The sequence below is a fragment of the Gymnoscopelus braueri genome (genome assembly GCF_963280865.1).
Source record: "Gymnoscopelus braueri genome assembly, chromosome: 3".
In the NCBI taxonomy this organism is placed as follows: Eukaryota; Metazoa; Chordata; class Actinopteri; order Myctophiformes; family Myctophidae; genus Gymnoscopelus; species Gymnoscopelus braueri.
Window position 1 is genome coordinate 31280536 of NC_137612.1, and position 18865 is coordinate 31299400.

The following is an 18865-nucleotide window of genomic DNA, read 5'->3' on the forward strand; positions in this document are numbered from 1 at the left end:
ACAGTATGTGACAGAGCCTGTAAGCTTACAGCTCTAAAGCACAGCATCTTGAGAGCATTCCCTTAAAGCAGCAGAGTCAGTGTTGAACATATCATTAACGCTAAATCAAAACATGTCCTTAAGGTGTTCATTTCTGCATGAATAAACTGTGGGTCTCTACATTCTAGATTAACACATTAGCCACAAATACACACAAGCACGCACGCACACAGACACAGAGTATATACTGTACACGTCTTCTTTGGGAACCGCTTCTGTTCTGTATTGTATAACTTTCAAGTATTTCAAATGATAAAGGTTCCAGGTTTATTATGGCCATTGTAATAATGCTTTGTAAACAGAATGTGTTGTAGCGAATGTTTGATAGTGAACACATTGTTAATAAACTATTTTTGAGACAAGTCATTTGCATTATTGGACTTCCTTGGATAGTTACCAATGAGGGTGAAAAATGTTGAAACCAAGGTAGGTCAAGTACCACATCTACCCACTGTGGTAACAGACAGTTGTTGCTACAGGCCTTAGAATCTTTAGTTTGCTTCCTTTCAAAGAGACATTTATCAAGTTCCCTGGGGGGGGGGGGGGGGGGGGTTTAAAAGTATGCAACTTCATAGAGCCTCAACAGTATGCATGGCATAATCCTTTAAACATAAGTGTAATTTGCATCAACATTTATTCTGTAGACATGGTCTATAGATCTGCAATAGATGCCATGGGCTGACATCTAAAGTGGATTTGTGCATACGTGAGTCACTGCATTATAGGACAAAACAGGAGGATGTAATTGATGTAATAACTCAAGGCATGTAGACACAATAACTTCACAATGCGCACGAAGAACAATGGCAGAATAATGTGTATTTTTCATTGACACAGTTGATCACAGACATTGCTGGACACAGGAAATGCATAACCTGTACAGATTAAATATGACAAAAAGGATAACGATTGATACATTTCTATATGTGCTTCAGTACAAGGGCATTGCCAAATTCCCATATCACCTATATTTCCCTTAGGTTGGTCTGTGTGGTACAACTGATTTATATGTTGAGTGTACGTAAATGCAAAGCGCAACACATTTGTGTTGTACAAAATGTACTGTAGCTATCTAAGAAAATACAGTTTGACACCTAGGCTCTTTGAAAACCATAATCAGCATGATGTTAACACAAATGTAATGATCACAATAGTTACAACATATTTGGTGCAAATTTTATTTGTTTTGAATAATGTCTGTACTTACATCTTGTATAAAAAAATATAGCAAAAGCTAAAGGCAAACAGTGGGAAATATTCTAATGCAGGGAGGGCCTATTGATACAGTAGGTAAGGAGGACCTATTGATTCACCTCAATAACTGAAATCTCTCTCTACTCTAGAGAGAACAAAAAGAGCTACCACTCCCAAGTCAAGGAGAAGGAAGGCAAAATGTAGTCATTGACAAGTGTGGGGGTAAAATTAGGCCCCCTGGCTAATGACATTAAGCCAGAGTGACACAAAGATAATTATTCAGTGGAACAAGAAGCTATATAATTTAGTGCTGTCAAGTCTCCCTCATGTCAGAAGAGATTCACGTTGCATATCGTCCTTTGTTTTTAAAAAATAATTTAGGCAATGGAAGCTCTTCTAGCATTATGTTATGCTATCTGGAAGAAATGTTTGCTACATGAAAGGCATGGGGAAGGGGTGTACAATTTCAAGCCTTGAGGTCAAAACAGTGTGTATATTGAGTGTGTCTGAATGCGTGTGGCAGGGAATTACCCGAACTTTCACAGTGTCACCAAAGGCCTTGGTTGTTCAAAATAACATATTTGCAATTGAGCTATAGTTGCACCATTCAAAGTCCTTTTGAAATGAAGCCATTGCCTCTTGGCGCTCATGGAAGCAATCATTCCCTGGCAAAAACCGAAACTAAAAATATGTCTGTCTTTAGAGAGAGACATTACTGTATAATGTCATCTTTTGCACAAGCGTCTGCTTCAGTCGTGCCCGTTTGTTTCTTCCTCTTGGTTCAAATGCACTGACAGCCTCTGTCACTAAGCATTCTGCATCTCCTTGCCAATCTTGTAGCTGAGGATCTTGTTCCAGTCAATCTTGGTGCGCGTGACTGGGAGCTGTCTACGTAAGGCTTTGAACGTGGTGTCGGACATGGTTTGATAGTTCTCACTGATGGCCGTCTGCAAAAAACAAAAACAAACAAAAAAGTACAAAGGTGTTACATTCCCTGTTACAAGACTTTAGATTGTTGAAGTGAAATGTGAATTCGATGGCAACATCTTTGGTGAAGACCAGATCGAAATAGTCGTTTCCGTTTCATTACCTGGTATTCATTCTCCGCATCCTCAATAATTTTCACGAACTCCTTTGCTGTTTGATTCTCGTTCTGTCAAAACATAGAATGCATCCAACATGAGAGGGATAACATAATGTTGCTTCACAAACATAAACACACACAAGATTAATTCTGCTTAGATAATGCATAAATCTCTTACTTATACTATAGGCCCTATTTTGCGGGTCTTAATTACCGGCAGGTCTTATGTCTTAACTGAAGACCTGAAGGTGTGGTCAGTGCTGTTTTGCTATTTTGAGGATGGTAAATTTTGCATTGCGCAAGGCGGTAGAAGCTAAAACGGCCATGAATTAGTCATGGGTGTGGTTTAGGCGTTACTTTAATCAAACCAATCAGAGTATCGGCTGCCATTCCCTTTAAGTTCAGCTCAAGACGCAGTGCTATTTTCCGTGAGTTAAGTTGTGAGATAAAAAGAGAAAGAAACATTGAAAGGAGAGATGTCCAAGTGCATGCATGCCCGTCATAAATAGCGATTGCGCATAAGACGGCGGCGTTATTACTTAATTACCGCATAAGACCTGGAAATAAGATGTGCAAAATAGGGCCCTGTATGTTTACACCAATCAGCTTTCTATTAACCAGCTATCTATCAATCTGGGAACCCAGAGCCAACTGAAAAGGAAAAACAGCGACCTCTGCTGTTTGATACTATCTCAGTTGGCTCTGAGAGGAAGAAAACGTAGCACCGGTGCGCAAGGAAACCGGGGTTTTGGTCTGCCTTCAGCGCATCACTTCCGGTGGTGCGACTATGTTTTCATTCCCACTAACAATATTTCTACACGGAACACTAACACCACTTCTCCCAGAGAACATGGATCGTTTTGGTTATAAGCCCACTTCTTTCTATGATGAAAGAGTAAGTTAAAATGTGAATATCTTTCCGTGGTTTTGTCTGCTCCGCGGACGCTATTGTTAAATTAGTTTCGGTTTGTTTCGAGTGGGGAAGGATCGACGGACACGTGAATCCCGCCCACTACATTTGATTGGGTAAAGCGCGGCCTGCTTCCTGATCTGAAGGCACGCCCACTTGTAGGCAGTGCGTACACGTTATGACGAACCTCCCCGACAGATTCCAACGCAGAGCAGAATCTGTTCTTGAGAGATTAGCTATCTATAAACAAATAGTGGCCCTATTCTGGGCATGTCATAATAGGTGAACATTCAGCAAAAATAGAGCTTGTGAGCTTGTAGATCGTCTAATTCCGGCAAAGAGATTTGGTGTAGAGGGAGACAATGAATGGGCCAAGGATAGACCACTGGGGGACTTCAATGAATGAAGTATACCGAGTTTAAGTGGTGAAGCTTAAGCCTAAATAAAACGTAACTGTAGAAAATAGGGTAAAGTGAATGTCATATCTTTCTCTCCTCTCAGTAGCACTAACGGTTGAATAAAACACCATACTTACAGATATGGTCAGTGCTTCCTGAACATCTTTATGGCTGACAAGCTGGACATTTCCATCCTCATAGTAATGTACCTGGATGGGATGGTGGAAGGACACTGCTGTTATAACAAATTGTAAAAAATCAACACATACAGTAAAGGCACACTGTGACTAGTTCTATTGAAATAAAACATACCTGTATTTTCAGGACTCCGCTCACTTGCGCTGTAGATTGGGAAATGCTAAACTTCCATTCAGACCGACAGCGACCGTTCCTGGAAAGAGAAATCACAGAGTAATAGTAGTAATAATAATACATCATAAGCAGTGGGGAAGACAAGGATGATGACAAAGAGAAGATGATTCTCAGTGTCAAATTGATTAATAGGTTAAACTACCAGATCAATAGCCTCAGTAAACTTACCAGAAGTTTTTAGGTTGAAACTGATGACCCTCAATACACGCAATAATGGTCTGCTGGCCATCAATCGTTTTCCCATAAACCTGCGACAGACAAGACATTGTCTAGTCAAAGACATGCTCAATACTCAACAAAACCATTCATTTAGTTTACCCCTCCTACATTATTTACCACAGTAGACAGTAGACACCTGAGAGAAATATCGATTTTGTGTCTAGAGGGAACCTCTTTTCACAGTGCTGGCTTCTTTATGATTGCACATTCCAAAAAGTGTTATTTTCTACACTGACTGCAAGATGGTACATTTTTGTGTGTGCCATCCTGGGGTCTAATTCCTAAACTGGTTTTAAGATCAAATCTTCAGTAACTTATGTACAAACTGATGATCAAGTATATATTCATACAACCTTAGTGAAAATGATCGTACAGTATGTCCATTTCCATGTCAGACTCGACATACAGTAAGTGAATTTCCTGCTGGTTAAGTTGGATACTGTTGGAATGGGAGTGCGTATCCTCTGAACCACAGAAAGCTGTGTGCTCTGTATATGAGCACACGGGTACAGGTCTGAGGAATTCAAACTGAAATCCGCTGCTCTGACATTATTGGAAGCTGTTGTCAACCATGCATTTTGGAGGGAACGAGTTTTCAGACAGGAATTACTTTTTTGTTCATGATGAGTGGCTTAGAAGTCGTTTTCATTTCCCAACAAACACTTTGTCAGATTTATATGCTGATTTGAATGCTGAGAGGACGTGCTGTAACCATGCCATACCGGTACCTGTCAAAGTACTCTCGACTCTGGGATTCCTCATTCACAGAGGGAAGTCAGCCATCTCTAAAACATGCTGCCCACTGTGAACCAGGCTATACTACAATAACTACATACTGTATATTAATGGCTAGACTGTAGATGAGTTTTCCGTTTACAGCTGACAAACAGACGCACATAAAATCGGACTTTGTCCATGGCTCACATTTGATTTCTATGGGAATTTCTCTAAAGATGACCCTTAAGCATTTGTTTATTTTTATGAATGAGTCTCCTGGTGTTACACAGCATATTCACAGCGTCCTGGGGTCATAACTTAGCCTGGTAAACCCTCCCTCCGGAAATCTCATTTCCATTTGATTTCAGGAGTGAGTCTGGCCTGAAGGCTTGTCTGGGCGTTTCTAGCCCGTACACCAAATGGACGAGCCTATCAGCGTCGTCGCTCATCGTTCTGTGATTGACAGCGACAGTTGGCCAATCAGGTGGCGAGTTCGAGTGAGCCCGAATGAAGCCGAGTGCAGCCTGAGTGCAGCCGACAAAAGACGAACGGCAGCCATTGTTGTTTGTGCGAGTGCCTTCACTTCTTACTTTCGGTTATAAAACGCTCTCAAACTTCTTTTTTGACGCACAGAATTTACTTTTAAGATATCGTTTGGATAGAATTGAGTTGTTTAACTTCATATATGTGGTCAATTAATCATGACAGAGCCTATTTAAAAATTAAAATTCAGAGAAACGGCAGGGGCGGGCAGTGACACGCATGTATCCGAATAAGGCAACCTATTTTGGGCATGGCCGTCTCAAAAGTCTCGTTGCGTCACATTAGTCTGGAGGTCTGCTGATTGGCTGAAGGGGAACAACGATCATTGGCTGAAGGGGTTGTCAATCAACGGTATTACTCCCGCCCAACTCCAGCCCACAGCCAATATTGCAGAATGGGCGATCAGGCCAGACTCACTCCTGAAATCAAATGGAAATGAGATTTCCGGAGGGAGGGTTTACCAGGCTAGTCATAACTAGCTTAAGATAATAAAAGGGGGGGAGCAGGTTTTCTGCTCGTGATCATATGTGTAGCATTGCTAACATAAAAAAGCAGAGATATTTAGCTGGAGCTTACAGTGCAGACTCCACTAGGGTAGTGCTCCTTGACGTAGGCCCTCAGTGCAGCATCACAAGCATCTCTCCATGGCCCGAGGGCTGCCTCGCCCTCATGGGGCTGAGGGTCACTGGCCTCCTTCCTCAGGTGGTCAAACTTGAAGGACACCTTGTTGGATGGATCAAAGAAGCGCCCGTTGCCCAGGTCTCCATGCTCCGTGATCAGCACCTATGGGGAGGAAATAGTGGGAAACGGTTTTGCACCCGAATAAGCTCAAGTGTCCGCTCAGCTGAGAATTCTACCACACAATCTGCTACAACTGTGTTTCTATCCACCCATTTATTAAATTCAAATGTTGATCAAATGCTATTTATTTTTTTCTTTGACAATAAATAAGCCTATGGGTATGTGATTAATTATCTCCTGGGCATTCGCCATTGCTCCGAGGTTATCCAGTCGAGGGCTAGCATATCGATCAAAGCTGAGCAGTGGATACCACAGCCTTTGGTTACCACGGCCTCAGGCAACCACCAACACCCGGGTGATAGTGGTTGGATAAGCTCAGGCAACCACTAACACCCGGGTGATATATACATACACAGTTACAAACACTCACTATTATTATTATGTAACTCCTCAAAAAAAGTTCTGAAACTTAACTTCTGTTGAATATTTCTCCCATGTGACTGGCACCTGAGCATGGGTTCTGCAACTTTGTTGAGTTTGTGTATGCTCCAAGCAGCAACACTGCCCCCATGGAAAGATGCCACGTTTGTCCCTTCAGGAAATTGCCTGTGCAATAGAGCAAGTGGAAGCTGGTGTTCCGTTACACAGAGTGGCAGCATTATTTGGTGTCAGGCCTGGTACCATTTCCAAACTTAGGACCAAGTTCTGTGAGACTGGTGAAGTCAAAGACAGACCACAAAGTAGGAAGACAACGCCCCAAGAAGACCGGTTGCTCACCCTTGCTTCACTGAGGAACCATAGGCTTTCTTTCAGAGATGTACAGGCAAGATTTGCACATTGGTACCACAGACATATCTCTGTCAAAGTTGCAGGACCCATGCTCAGGTCACAGTCACACACCTGCCAGCAGGTCGCTCAAAATGAGAGCGAATGCCAACAGTAGCATATTGAACGATATAAAATACAATAACAATTGGTATTATTGAAGGGGAGAAATAATCAACCAAAGTTAAGTTTCAAAACTTTTTTTGCACACACACTTTTTTTTTGTTTACACACACACACACATAGAAGGAAGGATGGAGGACTTGCCTGATCTCCATCAATGCTGGCGAGGGTGAACTGATCCATGTTGTATTGAGCGAACGCACTGTTGTCAAAGGAGAGGACAAATATGGACACACGATTTAGAAGCAATTACATAAGTGCTATATATTAGCCCGTATGGCTTGTAGTTATTGAACAGTATGCAAGTAAAAATCAGATAGAATTATAGTAAGAAGAATAATGTGTTGTTGACTCAGACCCAGTCTGGCGTCTGCTGATCAGGGACTCTGCCCTGGTGTGAAGTGTGATTTACATCTCCATTGTAACCTGAAGACATCAGGTCTAGGCTTCCTGACATACAGTTGCTAATCAGATAGAGAGATAGTACCATTTGCTAGTGTTCAAAGGACTTCAGAGCTTGATCAACAGGTGGGGGCTCTCATTGACCCCCACCCCACATGAACCGCCTGCATTCTAATGTGAAGCTACAGTGTATAAAGAGTGACTGTAAAATGACTAGTTAGGGAGTACTGTCACACGCCGTGAGGCTGCTGGTGGAGCTCAGGGGCTCCTGCCCCTGGACCTTCTGCTGTTGCTATGATGCTGTTTGTTTGTTGCTGAATAAACCGAATCATGATCAGAACCTGGAAACCTGGCGTCTTCTTCTCGTCTACTTTGTTACAACCAGCTAGGCCTGATAACACGCAGTTTACTGCCTCAAATACACGACACTATCCACACCCAATGTATCTTTAAAATGTGCAGACACAGTAACACAGAAACAAACGCAACTCACTGTGCTGCACCTTCTCTGAGAAGATTATCATTGTTAAGCAGCAGTCGCACATCTGAAAATAATAAGATATAGGAAGCATTAACCAGTTGTGTTGTGTAACCAATTAAATGTGAGCAATTGTAATGGTGCACTCAAGTGAGTTCAATCACAAAGCAGACTCACCATTAAAGACTTCGTTAAACTCTCCTGGAGGTGCATGGATTACAAAATTTGCCGCAATACGGACCTGCGAAAAATACATTGTAATGTTACCATTCTAAAAAGAACTTAATATGCCTATTATCGTAGTATCGTAATTAATGTGTGCAGTTTGTGAACAAAGCCAGTCAAATCACAATGCAATTTTCAATAGCATGGCTGCACTATAGGCTGGCTGCTTGTGGGCATGTCAACTACAATGGTAATGGTGTATATGACTCCTTTGGCTAAACGGAAATGGCGATCTTTATAAATAGGCCACTTCACCTATACAAAAGTGCTTCACAAAAACTAAATTAGTGTAACTAAGCTATTCAGAGAAAAAAAACAGAGGCCAACCGGGTGCTCACAGGAGAAAAAAAAATATTAAAAGTGTGTTGAAGGTTTTTATTTTATTCTTTAATTTTTTGTATTGTCTTTTTGTAAAAGAAAGTAAGACAGCGATAATTATGTGGGGGGGAGGGACGGGGAAGGGGAGAAAATGTCTAACTGCTCTGACTTGTCAAACTTGCAGATATTACCGTAATAAAGATATATATTTTTTTTAAGGATCAGCGGGAATATAGACTTCAAAAGAAAGAGAACTGTTCTCGCCCTGATGAAGACCTTAACCGAAACATGTTGGCATTTTTATAGAATAAACGTAATTTTAACTTTACCTTTCTTTTTAACTAAGCTATCCGCTGAACTGAAGTTTTTAACTGCAATTGTACTTTCACACTCTGTGTGCTTCACTTCACCATTTATTTCCTGGCTGTGCAGACTGATGCATTTTTTTTATGGCCTGAGGTAAAATCTATTTTATTGTTCAGGTAATCTACCTGCCCATTGTTGACTGTTGATAAAACGGAAGTGCCAACTCACATACATGTATGTGAGTTGTGTGAGTTCTATGCATGTACAGTATGTATACAAAACCTATACTAGACAGCCTGGGCTTCAGCAACACCGTAAAGGTGAACAGCCACTAGAGTGAAGCAGAGAGCGGTCTTGACTGCAGACTTGCTAGCTCCACTTTGGCCTTTCCTTAGATGGCAAGCAGGATCTGTCACCCGAGGGCTTTTCTTAGCAGCCTGTATGCATGTGTAAGCATAATGGTGTCAAAGCCACAGACAAGCATGGGTGGGGGGAGCAGTGGGGCTACAGGCATGAAAATAGTCTATATGTGTTTGCACTCGCATTTTGTCAACAGCCAACAATGGTTGGTTGGTACAGGTAGATTACTTAAAGAATCAATCTTAATCAAACCAGTCCAAGCACATGAATAGTTTAACATACCCCTCCCATTTTCTAAATCAACTATACATAAGCTTACGCAAGTGGGGCCACTCCAATCCTACCATAGCCTCTATATTAGTGCTGTCTTTACTGCTAAATGTCATTGTGGGTGTTCCATTAAAGCCATTCCATTGGATATTTGGCCTCAAGCTGCAGCTGACAATGACCTAAATATGGGGTTGAGTTATTGTCCATCTGAAGAGCAAGTGTCTCAGTGGGTAACCTAGATCCATTCTTGTTCCAAGTAGTCAATGTGCTCTATTCAGCAACCATCAAAATTGACTTCATATGTGAAGACAGCCAAGAGTTAATTCAGTTTCTTGCCCAGAAACATCCATATACAGTAGGTTCATCAAGATGCACTGTAGTGACACATGATTATACAACTTCTCCTGTATACTATCTTGTGTAACTTTACCTGGAGGATATTCAAAATGTGGATTTCAATCATTTTGTCATACAGTGTAATAAGCTAATTATACCAGCATGTCCTCTGGAGTCACTTCGGGCCTGGTGTACCATTAGGGTCGCCAACAATTTTGGCTTAGGAATGCCAAGCATTAGCTTACAACAAGTAGCAGCATGCAGTAACAAAAACCAGTCTTTGCAAGCCCACAGAAGTGGGAAGGAACTTAATTCTTAGATTTAGCAGTGGATTTGACAGGTCTGAGCCAGTGGTGTGAAGTAACGAAGTACATTTACTCAAGTACTGTACTTAAGTACAATTTTGAGCTATTTTTACTTTACTGGAGTGTATCCAATTGTCAGTACTTTTACTTCTACTCCATTACATGTCAGAGGCAAATATTGTACTTTTACTCCACTACAATTATTTTAAAACAATAACATTAGTTACTAGTTACTTTGAAGATTTTTACTATTATTACAAAACATACATAAACCACTTCAGCCCTATATACATTTGAAAATAGCCCATCTACAAGCTCACAATGCGTTGCGCTATTTTGAAAATATTTGTACACATTTGAAAACTTGTGAAATGTGACATTCTGCACATTGAGTACTTTAAGTACATTTTGAGACCAATTATTTTGTACTACATTGCAGTATTGATACTTTTGCTTGAAGTAAAACATGTGAATACTTTTTCCACCACTGGTCTGAGCTAGATGGGTGTGGGAGACATGGTGCACTGTCACTATCCTAACAGTTACATGCAGGAAGTACATTGACTTCCTTTGATTTAGCGTCAGCTAACTTCTTTAACAGCTACTGTATATCATAAAGAACTTTGTTGTCCCATTAAAACCAACACGGACTCAACTGCAGCGACCGAACGTGTTAAATGGGAAATTAAAACAGCCACGGCCCCTGAATAACAGACATTGTATTTGAAATTGAGCAACAACACTGAACTGTCATGTACTACACTGACTGAACACAAGAACATTCGCCCCAAAACACAGTCGCCCCGCCCCGGGGCAACTCCCGGCGACCTCGGAACGGTCGCCACCTGGTATTCCTAAACGTAGCCTCTGTAAACTATGCATAAACCTAAATGTATTCCTTAACTTGTCTTAACCTCAGTAACCTATGCCTAAATATAAACTTATTTCTGACCTTATCCTCAGTAAAACAAATACACGAATGCAAGAATACAAGGACCTCTGGGGCCGAGCGGATCCGCGAAAGGAATGGGGGCGACTGTGTTTCGGGGCGAGTTTTCCGGTTACTGCCTGGCTGTTGAGCTCCTCCAGATGGGCTTGCTTAGCTAGCTCTGCCCATATACAACTATAGCTGAGCTAAATGAAGCTGCCGTTTCTGCTCGACAAAGTCTTCAAAGAACATCGATCACTAACATGTGAGGATGTCCATCGCATGTAGAATCGTTAAATAACAAGGTAATACCTTCTCTTCATCGGTGAGCTGCTCTTCAAAATCTGCCATCTTGCCTCATCAGACTGTTAACAAAGCGACCGTCAGGGTTGCCAGGTATGCGTGATTCCACCCAGCACAAACACCCACAACAAGGAAAAGAGGCAGAGGTGGAAAAAGTACTCACATGTTTTACTTAAGTAAAAGTATCAATACAGCAATGTAGAAATAGTCTTTTAGAAGTAAAAGTCTGGAATTAAAAATATACTTGAGTAAAAGTACAAAAGGATTGGCATCAAAATGTACTTAAAGTACCAAAAGTAGAAAGTAGATCATTATGCAGAATGTGAATGTCCCATTTCACAAGTTTTCAAATGTATAAAAATCTTTTGAAAATAGCAGACCTATTATCTATTTGACCATTAAAGCCAACCTCAAAACTAAAAAGTAGACGGTAATCGTAACATCGCCGCTTTACAATCTGCAACCTGGCAACCCCGGGTCTTTAAGCAGGAAGAAGTCGGTCTTAGCGTTGCCATGTCCGCTTATTATAAGCGACTTTGGGCTTGTTTATCTGTAAAGTTGTTTGTTGCGTTTTTTTGGACTTGTTTGCTTATTTGGTCTTGTTTCCTAATGTTGTTTAAACCAGTGGTTCTCAATAATAGTCATGTCAAAACCCACAAATGAATGTGTATTAAAGTTTAATATGCCCCCCCCCCATACAAGATTTGTGTTGTTAAAAATTTTCAAGATTCCTTTGTTGAAAATAGCAGCTCTACTAGCCCTGAAACATGACTGTCATACCATGACAGTCATGGTGCCGAGTCCCCCTGGTCTAAAGTTGTGTTCGATTTTTTCACATTGCCATCTCTCACATAAACATAAACGTTCAGATTTCAAATATAAAGTGCTTACCACCGAGCCACGGATGTTACAAGGCGATGCGGACCGCGATGAGTACCCGTATCTCCCGTATTGTTCAATAAAAAGCATTTTAATCCCATCGCCGGCCATTTTCTTTTTTTGTTTTTTTTTGTTTTGTAATGTATCAGAGTGCAATACACCTCCCAACCATTAGTGTCGCATGGTTGAAAGTATCGGAGACAATTTGGAGAAAATGGCCGGCGATGGGATTAAAATGCTTTTTATTGAACAATACGGGAGATACGGGTACTCATCGCGGTCCGCATCGCCTTGTAACATCCGTGGCTCGGTGGTAAGCACTTTATATTTGAAATCTGAACGTTTATGTTTATGTGAGAGATGGCAATGTGAAAAAATCGAACACAACTTTAGACCAGGGGGACTCGGCACCATGACGCTTGTATACAAGCGTCATGTGAACCATGGCTACAGCTCTACATGCTGTGAGCTGTCGGATATTTTCAAATAGCCAATGTATGTGTTTAAAGGGCGAATAAGGCCTCGCTTCTTTTGGGCTTGTTTTCATAGTGCTTGTTTCTCTCTCAACACCTGGCAACACTGATCGGTCGTCACGTGACAGCAAGCCATCACAGCAGAGCCATAAAGAGAGTTCTGACACTAGCGTCGACTCCCATAGTAAGAATGGAATGCGGAAGTGCTCTGTCTATCTCAATGAGATAGTTCCAATGTTTGGAACTATAGTCCATAGGAGCCCGCTTTGCGGCGAGATCAAAGCGTGTCGTTACTCTCTTTTCTACACTCTGCATCACAGGAACAACAAACCAACCATCTGATCCGTGGCGTGGAGGACTGACTGGACAGACAGTACCTTAAACCTTCACGATCTGACCACACGTGTTGGATTAATGATCATTTATTTTGTTAGGAAGCGAGTATAAAAGTATAAGTACATACATTGCATGTGTGGTTGTTGTCAGTCCAGACCAGGACTTAACATTGATGTAGGCTACTACTAGTTGGAGGAAACGGACTCTCTCTTTTCCTGGTGTTTCGACCAGGTGGGCGTGGTTTTGAGGTTAGGTTTCGGCATAGTTCCTGTGAGGTTAGGGTTAGGCACAGTTTTTGTGAGGTTACGTTAAGGGTTAGGGCTAGGTTTATGCATCGTTTTAGTGAGCTTAAGGTTAGGAGTTAGTTAAGGTTAGGGATAGGCATGTAACCACGCCCACCTGGGCGAAACACCAAAGAAAGAGGGAGTCCCCTGGAGGAAAGTCACTGGGCTTGTGTTAGCTGCTCCAACACAACATAAAGTGAGGACTGATCTGTTTGTCAGTGTCAACATGGGCGGTTGTTCTGCTACTGGCTGCTCCAGTCGCAACGAGAAGGGCAAGAAACTGCACTGTTTCCCCCGGGATCCCGTCAGAAGAGAGATCTGGGAGAAAATGGTTGGGAGGCGCCACTGGAAAGCACATGACAGGTCGAGATTGTGCGAGGTGATGATCTTTCATCTCCAGATTTCTTTGAAAACCCCAACACTGAATATGAGTGCATTGACCTGATCATTAGAATGAATGGCCAGACATTATGTATTATTATAGCTGGTACTACAAGATGGCTGCCAAATAGAACATTTTAGAATGTCATGGAAATATAAGCACTGGATACAGTGTGTGAGTGGTGTGTATGTTCATTTGACAGAATCTTATAAGAAGCTGGACAATGCCTGAGTGGTTCACAGCCATAGAGAGCTGCTGTGGATGACATGTTGCAAACCCATTTCCAGAGAGTTGACCACTTAAACCCCATATGGGTAACCTCAGTCCTCAGGGCTCAGTACTAGTACATACATGTCTTGTCTGTTTTGTGTTATTGTAGGGAAAGCTTTTGCAGAAAATAGCTGACCAACAAGCTCACAACGTGTCGCAGCACGGCGCGTTGTGAGCTTGTCGATCTGCTATTTTCTGCCTTCCCCACAATAAGGATGCTGGGGTTTAAGTGGTTAAGATAAGTGTTGGTAAAGAAATCAATGTAACACCCTCCATATCAGACTATTGGGAGATGCCAAGCATTCTGTAGATAATTTTTAGAGAGTAACTAACACAGCAACTGTCATGGAGTAATAAGTTAGTGGAGCTGTAACTGTAACTCATCCACAGTTATCTAACATGTTTTGACCCATGACTCATGTTCTTTACTCTCAAAGGTCCTTAACCATGTCGTGGTGGTTGTATGTAGAGTATTTATTTTGACCACAGTGTTTGCAGAAAACACGTAGTCTCGTTCATTTCTATTTTCAGAGAAACCAGGCAATGAATTTATCAGTTTATGTCAGCCACGTTAGGTTTACACCGTGGCTATTTGCTTGTAGTTCGTCTTTCATCAGCTTTGTTGGATGTTGGTCACTCATCTCACCATGACTACATTGAGGACATTGTAACATGTTATGGAGCCAGCCAGGGTTTTATTTGCAGAGGGGAGATCCATTACTCTGTTTTTGATAACCCCCCTCTGGTCATTAATTTTTATCGCTGGTGGGGATATGTTTTATCCCTGCATAAACCCCTACATTTCCTTTTTGGAAATGTAGACCGATATGTTTGATATTTATATTTGATAATATCACAATTTAACAAATACAAAATCTCAACCACTGTAACCCTGGTGTCCCTATTTTGGGCCAATTTTCAAAATGTGTCACAATTTGTAAAAAAAAAAAAAAAGAATATATATATATATATATATAATTATTTGTGTACATATTGTGACAAATAAATAATACATAAATACATTTATTATAGGGCCCTTGAGCCAACTATTATTCATTTTCAGAAGTGTTGTTTAATTTGGCCTGTCAGTAGCCTTAAATGTGGTTAATGATGAAACTATTTGTGTCATATCAAGGTGGGCATGCTTCCTGTTGATGGTGAGTCATAACTAAACCCTTTTAATTTTCCGTCTGTGTCTAGGACCACTTTGAGGAATCACAGTATGAATCAAGGCGCATGGACAACCTGCGGAAGTTAAAGCCCAATGCTATTCCAACCAAATTTCCCCACTTCAAGAAAAATAAGACTCTACGACAGATAGTGGAAAATTTGACAAAAACATTGGTCCAGTCTCCTTTGCCGGTGAGACACAGCGTTGAGCACTCCTACAGCCAGAGTTCTGAGAAGGGACCCACAGAAAAGGAAGACAGTGGTGAGGAAAACATTAAAGGGTTAATACTGTACAAATGACATGAAGTGAAAACATCCACAGAAGTGGTACATGTTATATCGTCATTACCGGTGGTGGAAAATAACATAAGTACATGTACTCAAGTACACTGTTGAGGTACTTATACTTAAGTATTTATGTTTTCTTCTACTCCACTACATCTCAATTATTGTACTTTTTACTCCACTACAATAATTTGAAAACTTTATTTACAAGTTACTTTGCAGATTATTAATACAAAACATACATTAACCAATTATGTCCTATTTTATACTTAGGCCATTTGGAAATAGCCGATTTACAAGTTTACAATACATCACATAGCGACACGTTGTGTGCTTGTAGATCTTGCATTTTTATCAGATTTTTTTAAGTATATTGGTGCCAATACTTTTGTACTTTTACTCAAGTAAATCTTTGAGCTTTGTAGTATTGATACTTTTCCACTGATCATTACAGCTTCACCCCTTTTCATTCCTCATCTTCATGTGACCTCTTATACTGTGCTCTATCTACTGCAGGGGGGAACCTCCTCGGTATGGACGATGGCCCGGGAGAGAAAATACTGAAACCTGAGTCATTTGGACTCCCTCTACAATGTGTGTTTCTGTGTCCTCTTGACGACGCAGATAATCTCACCCCAACGGCCCATTGTGAAACCTCTTTAGAACTGCAGTCGAAAGAGAACAAAGTGTTGCACAAGCCCAGTTTAACCGAGACACCGGACTCTTCACCGGCAGACACGACAGATTGTGAAGTAGAATACCTGAAGGACATTATCCGAAAGAAGGACGAGAGGATAGCCCTGCTGCTGAAAGCTGTGGTAAACGAAAGGAGAGAGAAGCACAAGCTGGAGAGGGAGAAACAGAACCTCATTCAGAACATTGAGAAGGTGTTCAATGCCAATCAGCTGGCGAGGCTCGGCCAAAAGAGCGGCAGAGGGGTCAAGTGGTCTAGTGAGACCATGGAGATGGCAAGCCAGATACGGTCCACATGTGGCGTTAAAGGATACATGCTGCTGAGGGCACAGAACCAACCGCTGCCGTCATTGAGATGCTTGAGAAAGATTTCCCCAATGAAGAAAAAAAGACAGGAGACCAAGTTGTCTGGACAGGAATCCACGGCAACAGTGGATCGTTTACATGCCACAATTGATGTAGATGGTGCCTATGTAGAGAATGGTGATACTGTAGACTGGAGCCGTTTTTCAAAGGTGTCGTGTCGTGCTAGCAAGAGCTGCATCTGGGAGGGAGGGAGAGTTTCTCCTCCAGTATTGAAACCTTAAATCCTGGCAGCATGATAAACATCCATGCTGCCACTCTAGCTAACCTAAAATTGTGCTCCTACCAGAGGAATAACCAATCTCTTAAACTGCGTTGCATAAGGACAATATTTACGTGAGAGAGATTGGCAGATTGCACAACATTGCACGGGGTGTTGGATGTCTTTTTTGCCTTAGAATAAATTTTTACAAATTTGTGTCCAGACCAGTAGTGCTTATTTTATTGTGTATGTGGCCTTCATCATCAATGTTTGTATCGAGGCTGCATGTTATGCATACAGTAGATTATCGAAATACAAAACATATATATTGATGTACTTAGCACTTAGCAGTGTAATACTTTAATTATGGGTACAATGTTTACAGTTTAGGCGTTTAGCAGACGCTGGAGCAAAAGTGCACAAATTCCATGGTTTACTTATAGACTTGTAAAATGTTAGCATTTACATCACTGCTGTTTCCTTTAAATCATTCTCTTAACTCCACCAGGCTGTGAGGTTTTTGATTGATTGAATCCTTTATTAGTCAAAGGTATAAACAACACGGAGGTACAGTAAAACACTTGGGCTAAAACAAAAAAGTCCTGGCGACTTGTTTCCATTGTGGACCTATGGACCACTGTGGAGATTATTTTTGCCTTTTGGATACTGGCTGAACTCGTAGGCTACCAATATTTCACTAGCATTAACCTGTTAATTAATCCTATAGGATTATCAAAGACCTCATTCACCTCAACCATGGACTATTTCTTGGCCAATAGGCTCTGGGACATCTTCTTCCACTAGGCTTATGAACAGTGGGCACTATCACCCTGTTGCCTGTCTGTCTGACACTCACACTCAGAGATAGGCAGCTGTGTATATGTCACAGGGTGAATGGAGAACACATACAAATATGTTTTCATATGTTTTTACAATCCAAAGTGCCCGGGACTCTGCATTGGCAGATCTGCCGTCCTCCCTGAACCAAGCTTGCACATAAATGCATACCTGAGCACCTGACCACATATTTATTAAGACTGGAATGACTGGACCTACACATGCAGAACCTTACACACCTTTGTGTGTGTAGATATGTATGTGTATATATATATATATATATATATATATATATATATATATATATATATATATATATATATATATATATACACACACACACACACACACACACACACACACACACACACACACACACACATATATATACATATACACACACACACACACACACACACACACACACACACACACACATATATATACACACACACACACACACACACACACACACACACACACACACACACACACACACACACACACACACATACACACAGTGTCACACACACACACACACACACACACACACACACACACACACACACACACACACACACGTCATACATACACACACACACACACACACACACACACACACACACACACACACACACACACACACACACACACACTGTATATTATACTGTTGTGTAAATATACATAATATTTAAAGGAAGGGCCCATGCACACAGCACCTAACAAAGGTACCTCACATTGTGCATTTGTATTATATTTTATTAATATTTTTTGTATTATTCACTATTTTTATTCTATAGCTATTCTGCTATTTTTTTGTTGCTGCAATGTTGAGGAGAGGAGCTGAAAGCCAATAATTGTATACTTGTAAAACCGAAATCCGATGTAATTAATAATAAAACTAACTTTTGAATCTTGAATCTGTTACTTTGCAATAAGCCACTTGGTGGCAGTAGGTAGGTCGCCGCTCTTCCTAATGCAGCAGCAGAGAAGAAGAGCATTGTGAGGGGAACACTCTGGAGGGGAAGGGAAGCAGTGTTGCCATGTCTGCTTATTATAAGCGACGTGGGGCTTATTTTTCTGTAAGGTTGTACGTAAATATTTGTAGTGGTGGTGGGTTGCGTTTTTTTGGGGGGGGCTTGTTTCAAAAGTGCAGTTGCTTATTTGGGCTTGTTTGTTTCCAAAACATTTTTAATTATTATTTATTTTAAACCAGTGGTTCACAAATATCTTCATGTTAGCTGTAGAATACATCTCTCGTAGACGTATTTATGATTCTGACGTTTTCAATCTAC

At 41.1% G+C, this 18865-nt stretch overlaps 2 protein-coding genes across 2 annotated transcripts; one reads left to right on the forward strand and one right to left on the reverse strand.

Moving 5' to 3' along the window:
* Positions 1-838: 838 nt before the first annotated feature.
* On the reverse strand, positions 839-11501 carry LOC308080734 (F-actin-capping protein subunit alpha-2-like). The gene is made up of 10 exons (XM_080422689.1): positions 11406-11501; positions 8223-8286; positions 8061-8112; positions 7310-7367; positions 6053-6259; positions 4166-4245; positions 3938-4016; positions 3763-3834; positions 2324-2386; positions 839-2180 (listed from the first exon to the last, which is right to left on the reverse strand). Exons 1-10 carry the CDS (start codon positions 11442-11444, stop codon positions 2040-2042), a joined length of 855 nt encoding a protein of 284 aa, XP_080278815.1. The 5' UTR covers positions 11445-11501; the 3' UTR covers positions 839-2039.
* Positions 11502-13091: 1590 nt separating this feature from the next.
* Positions 13092-16949, forward strand: LOC308081466 (uncharacterized protein). The gene is made up of 3 exons (XM_080423176.1): positions 13092-13747; positions 15221-15452; positions 15992-16949. The coding sequence occupies exons 1-3, from the start codon at positions 13595-13597 to the stop codon at positions 16753-16755; spliced, it is 1149 nt and encodes a 382-aa protein (XP_080279302.1). The 5' UTR covers positions 13092-13594; the 3' UTR covers positions 16756-16949.
* Positions 16950-18865: the final 1916 nt, after the last annotated feature.

Bases quoted from the DNA above. Each gene is read 5' to 3' on its own strand.
- LOC308080734 (XM_080422689.1), bottom strand. From the start codon at position 11,444: ATGGCAGATTTTGAAGAGCAGCTCACCGATGAAGAGAAG. The intron at 7,368-8,060 runs GTGAGTTGCGTT...CTTTGACAACAG, and splicing joins CTCAGAGAAGGTGCAGCACA to TGCGTTCGCTCAATACAACA. The intron at 3,835-3,937 runs GTATGTTTTATT...CATCCCATCCAG, and splicing joins GCGGAGTCCTGAAAATACAG to GTACATTACTATGAGGATGG.
- LOC308081466 (XM_080423176.1), top strand. From the start codon at position 13,595: ATGGGCGGTTGTTCTGCTACTGGCTGCTCCAGTCGCAACGAGAAGGGC. The intron at 13,748-15,220 runs GTGATGATCTTT...GTCTGTGTCTAG, and splicing joins ACAGGTCGAGATTGTGCGAG to GACCACTTTGAGGAATCACA. The intron at 15,453-15,991 runs GTGAGGAAAACA...TATCTACTGCAG, and splicing joins CACAGAAAAGGAAGACAGTG to GGGGGAACCTCCTCGGTATG.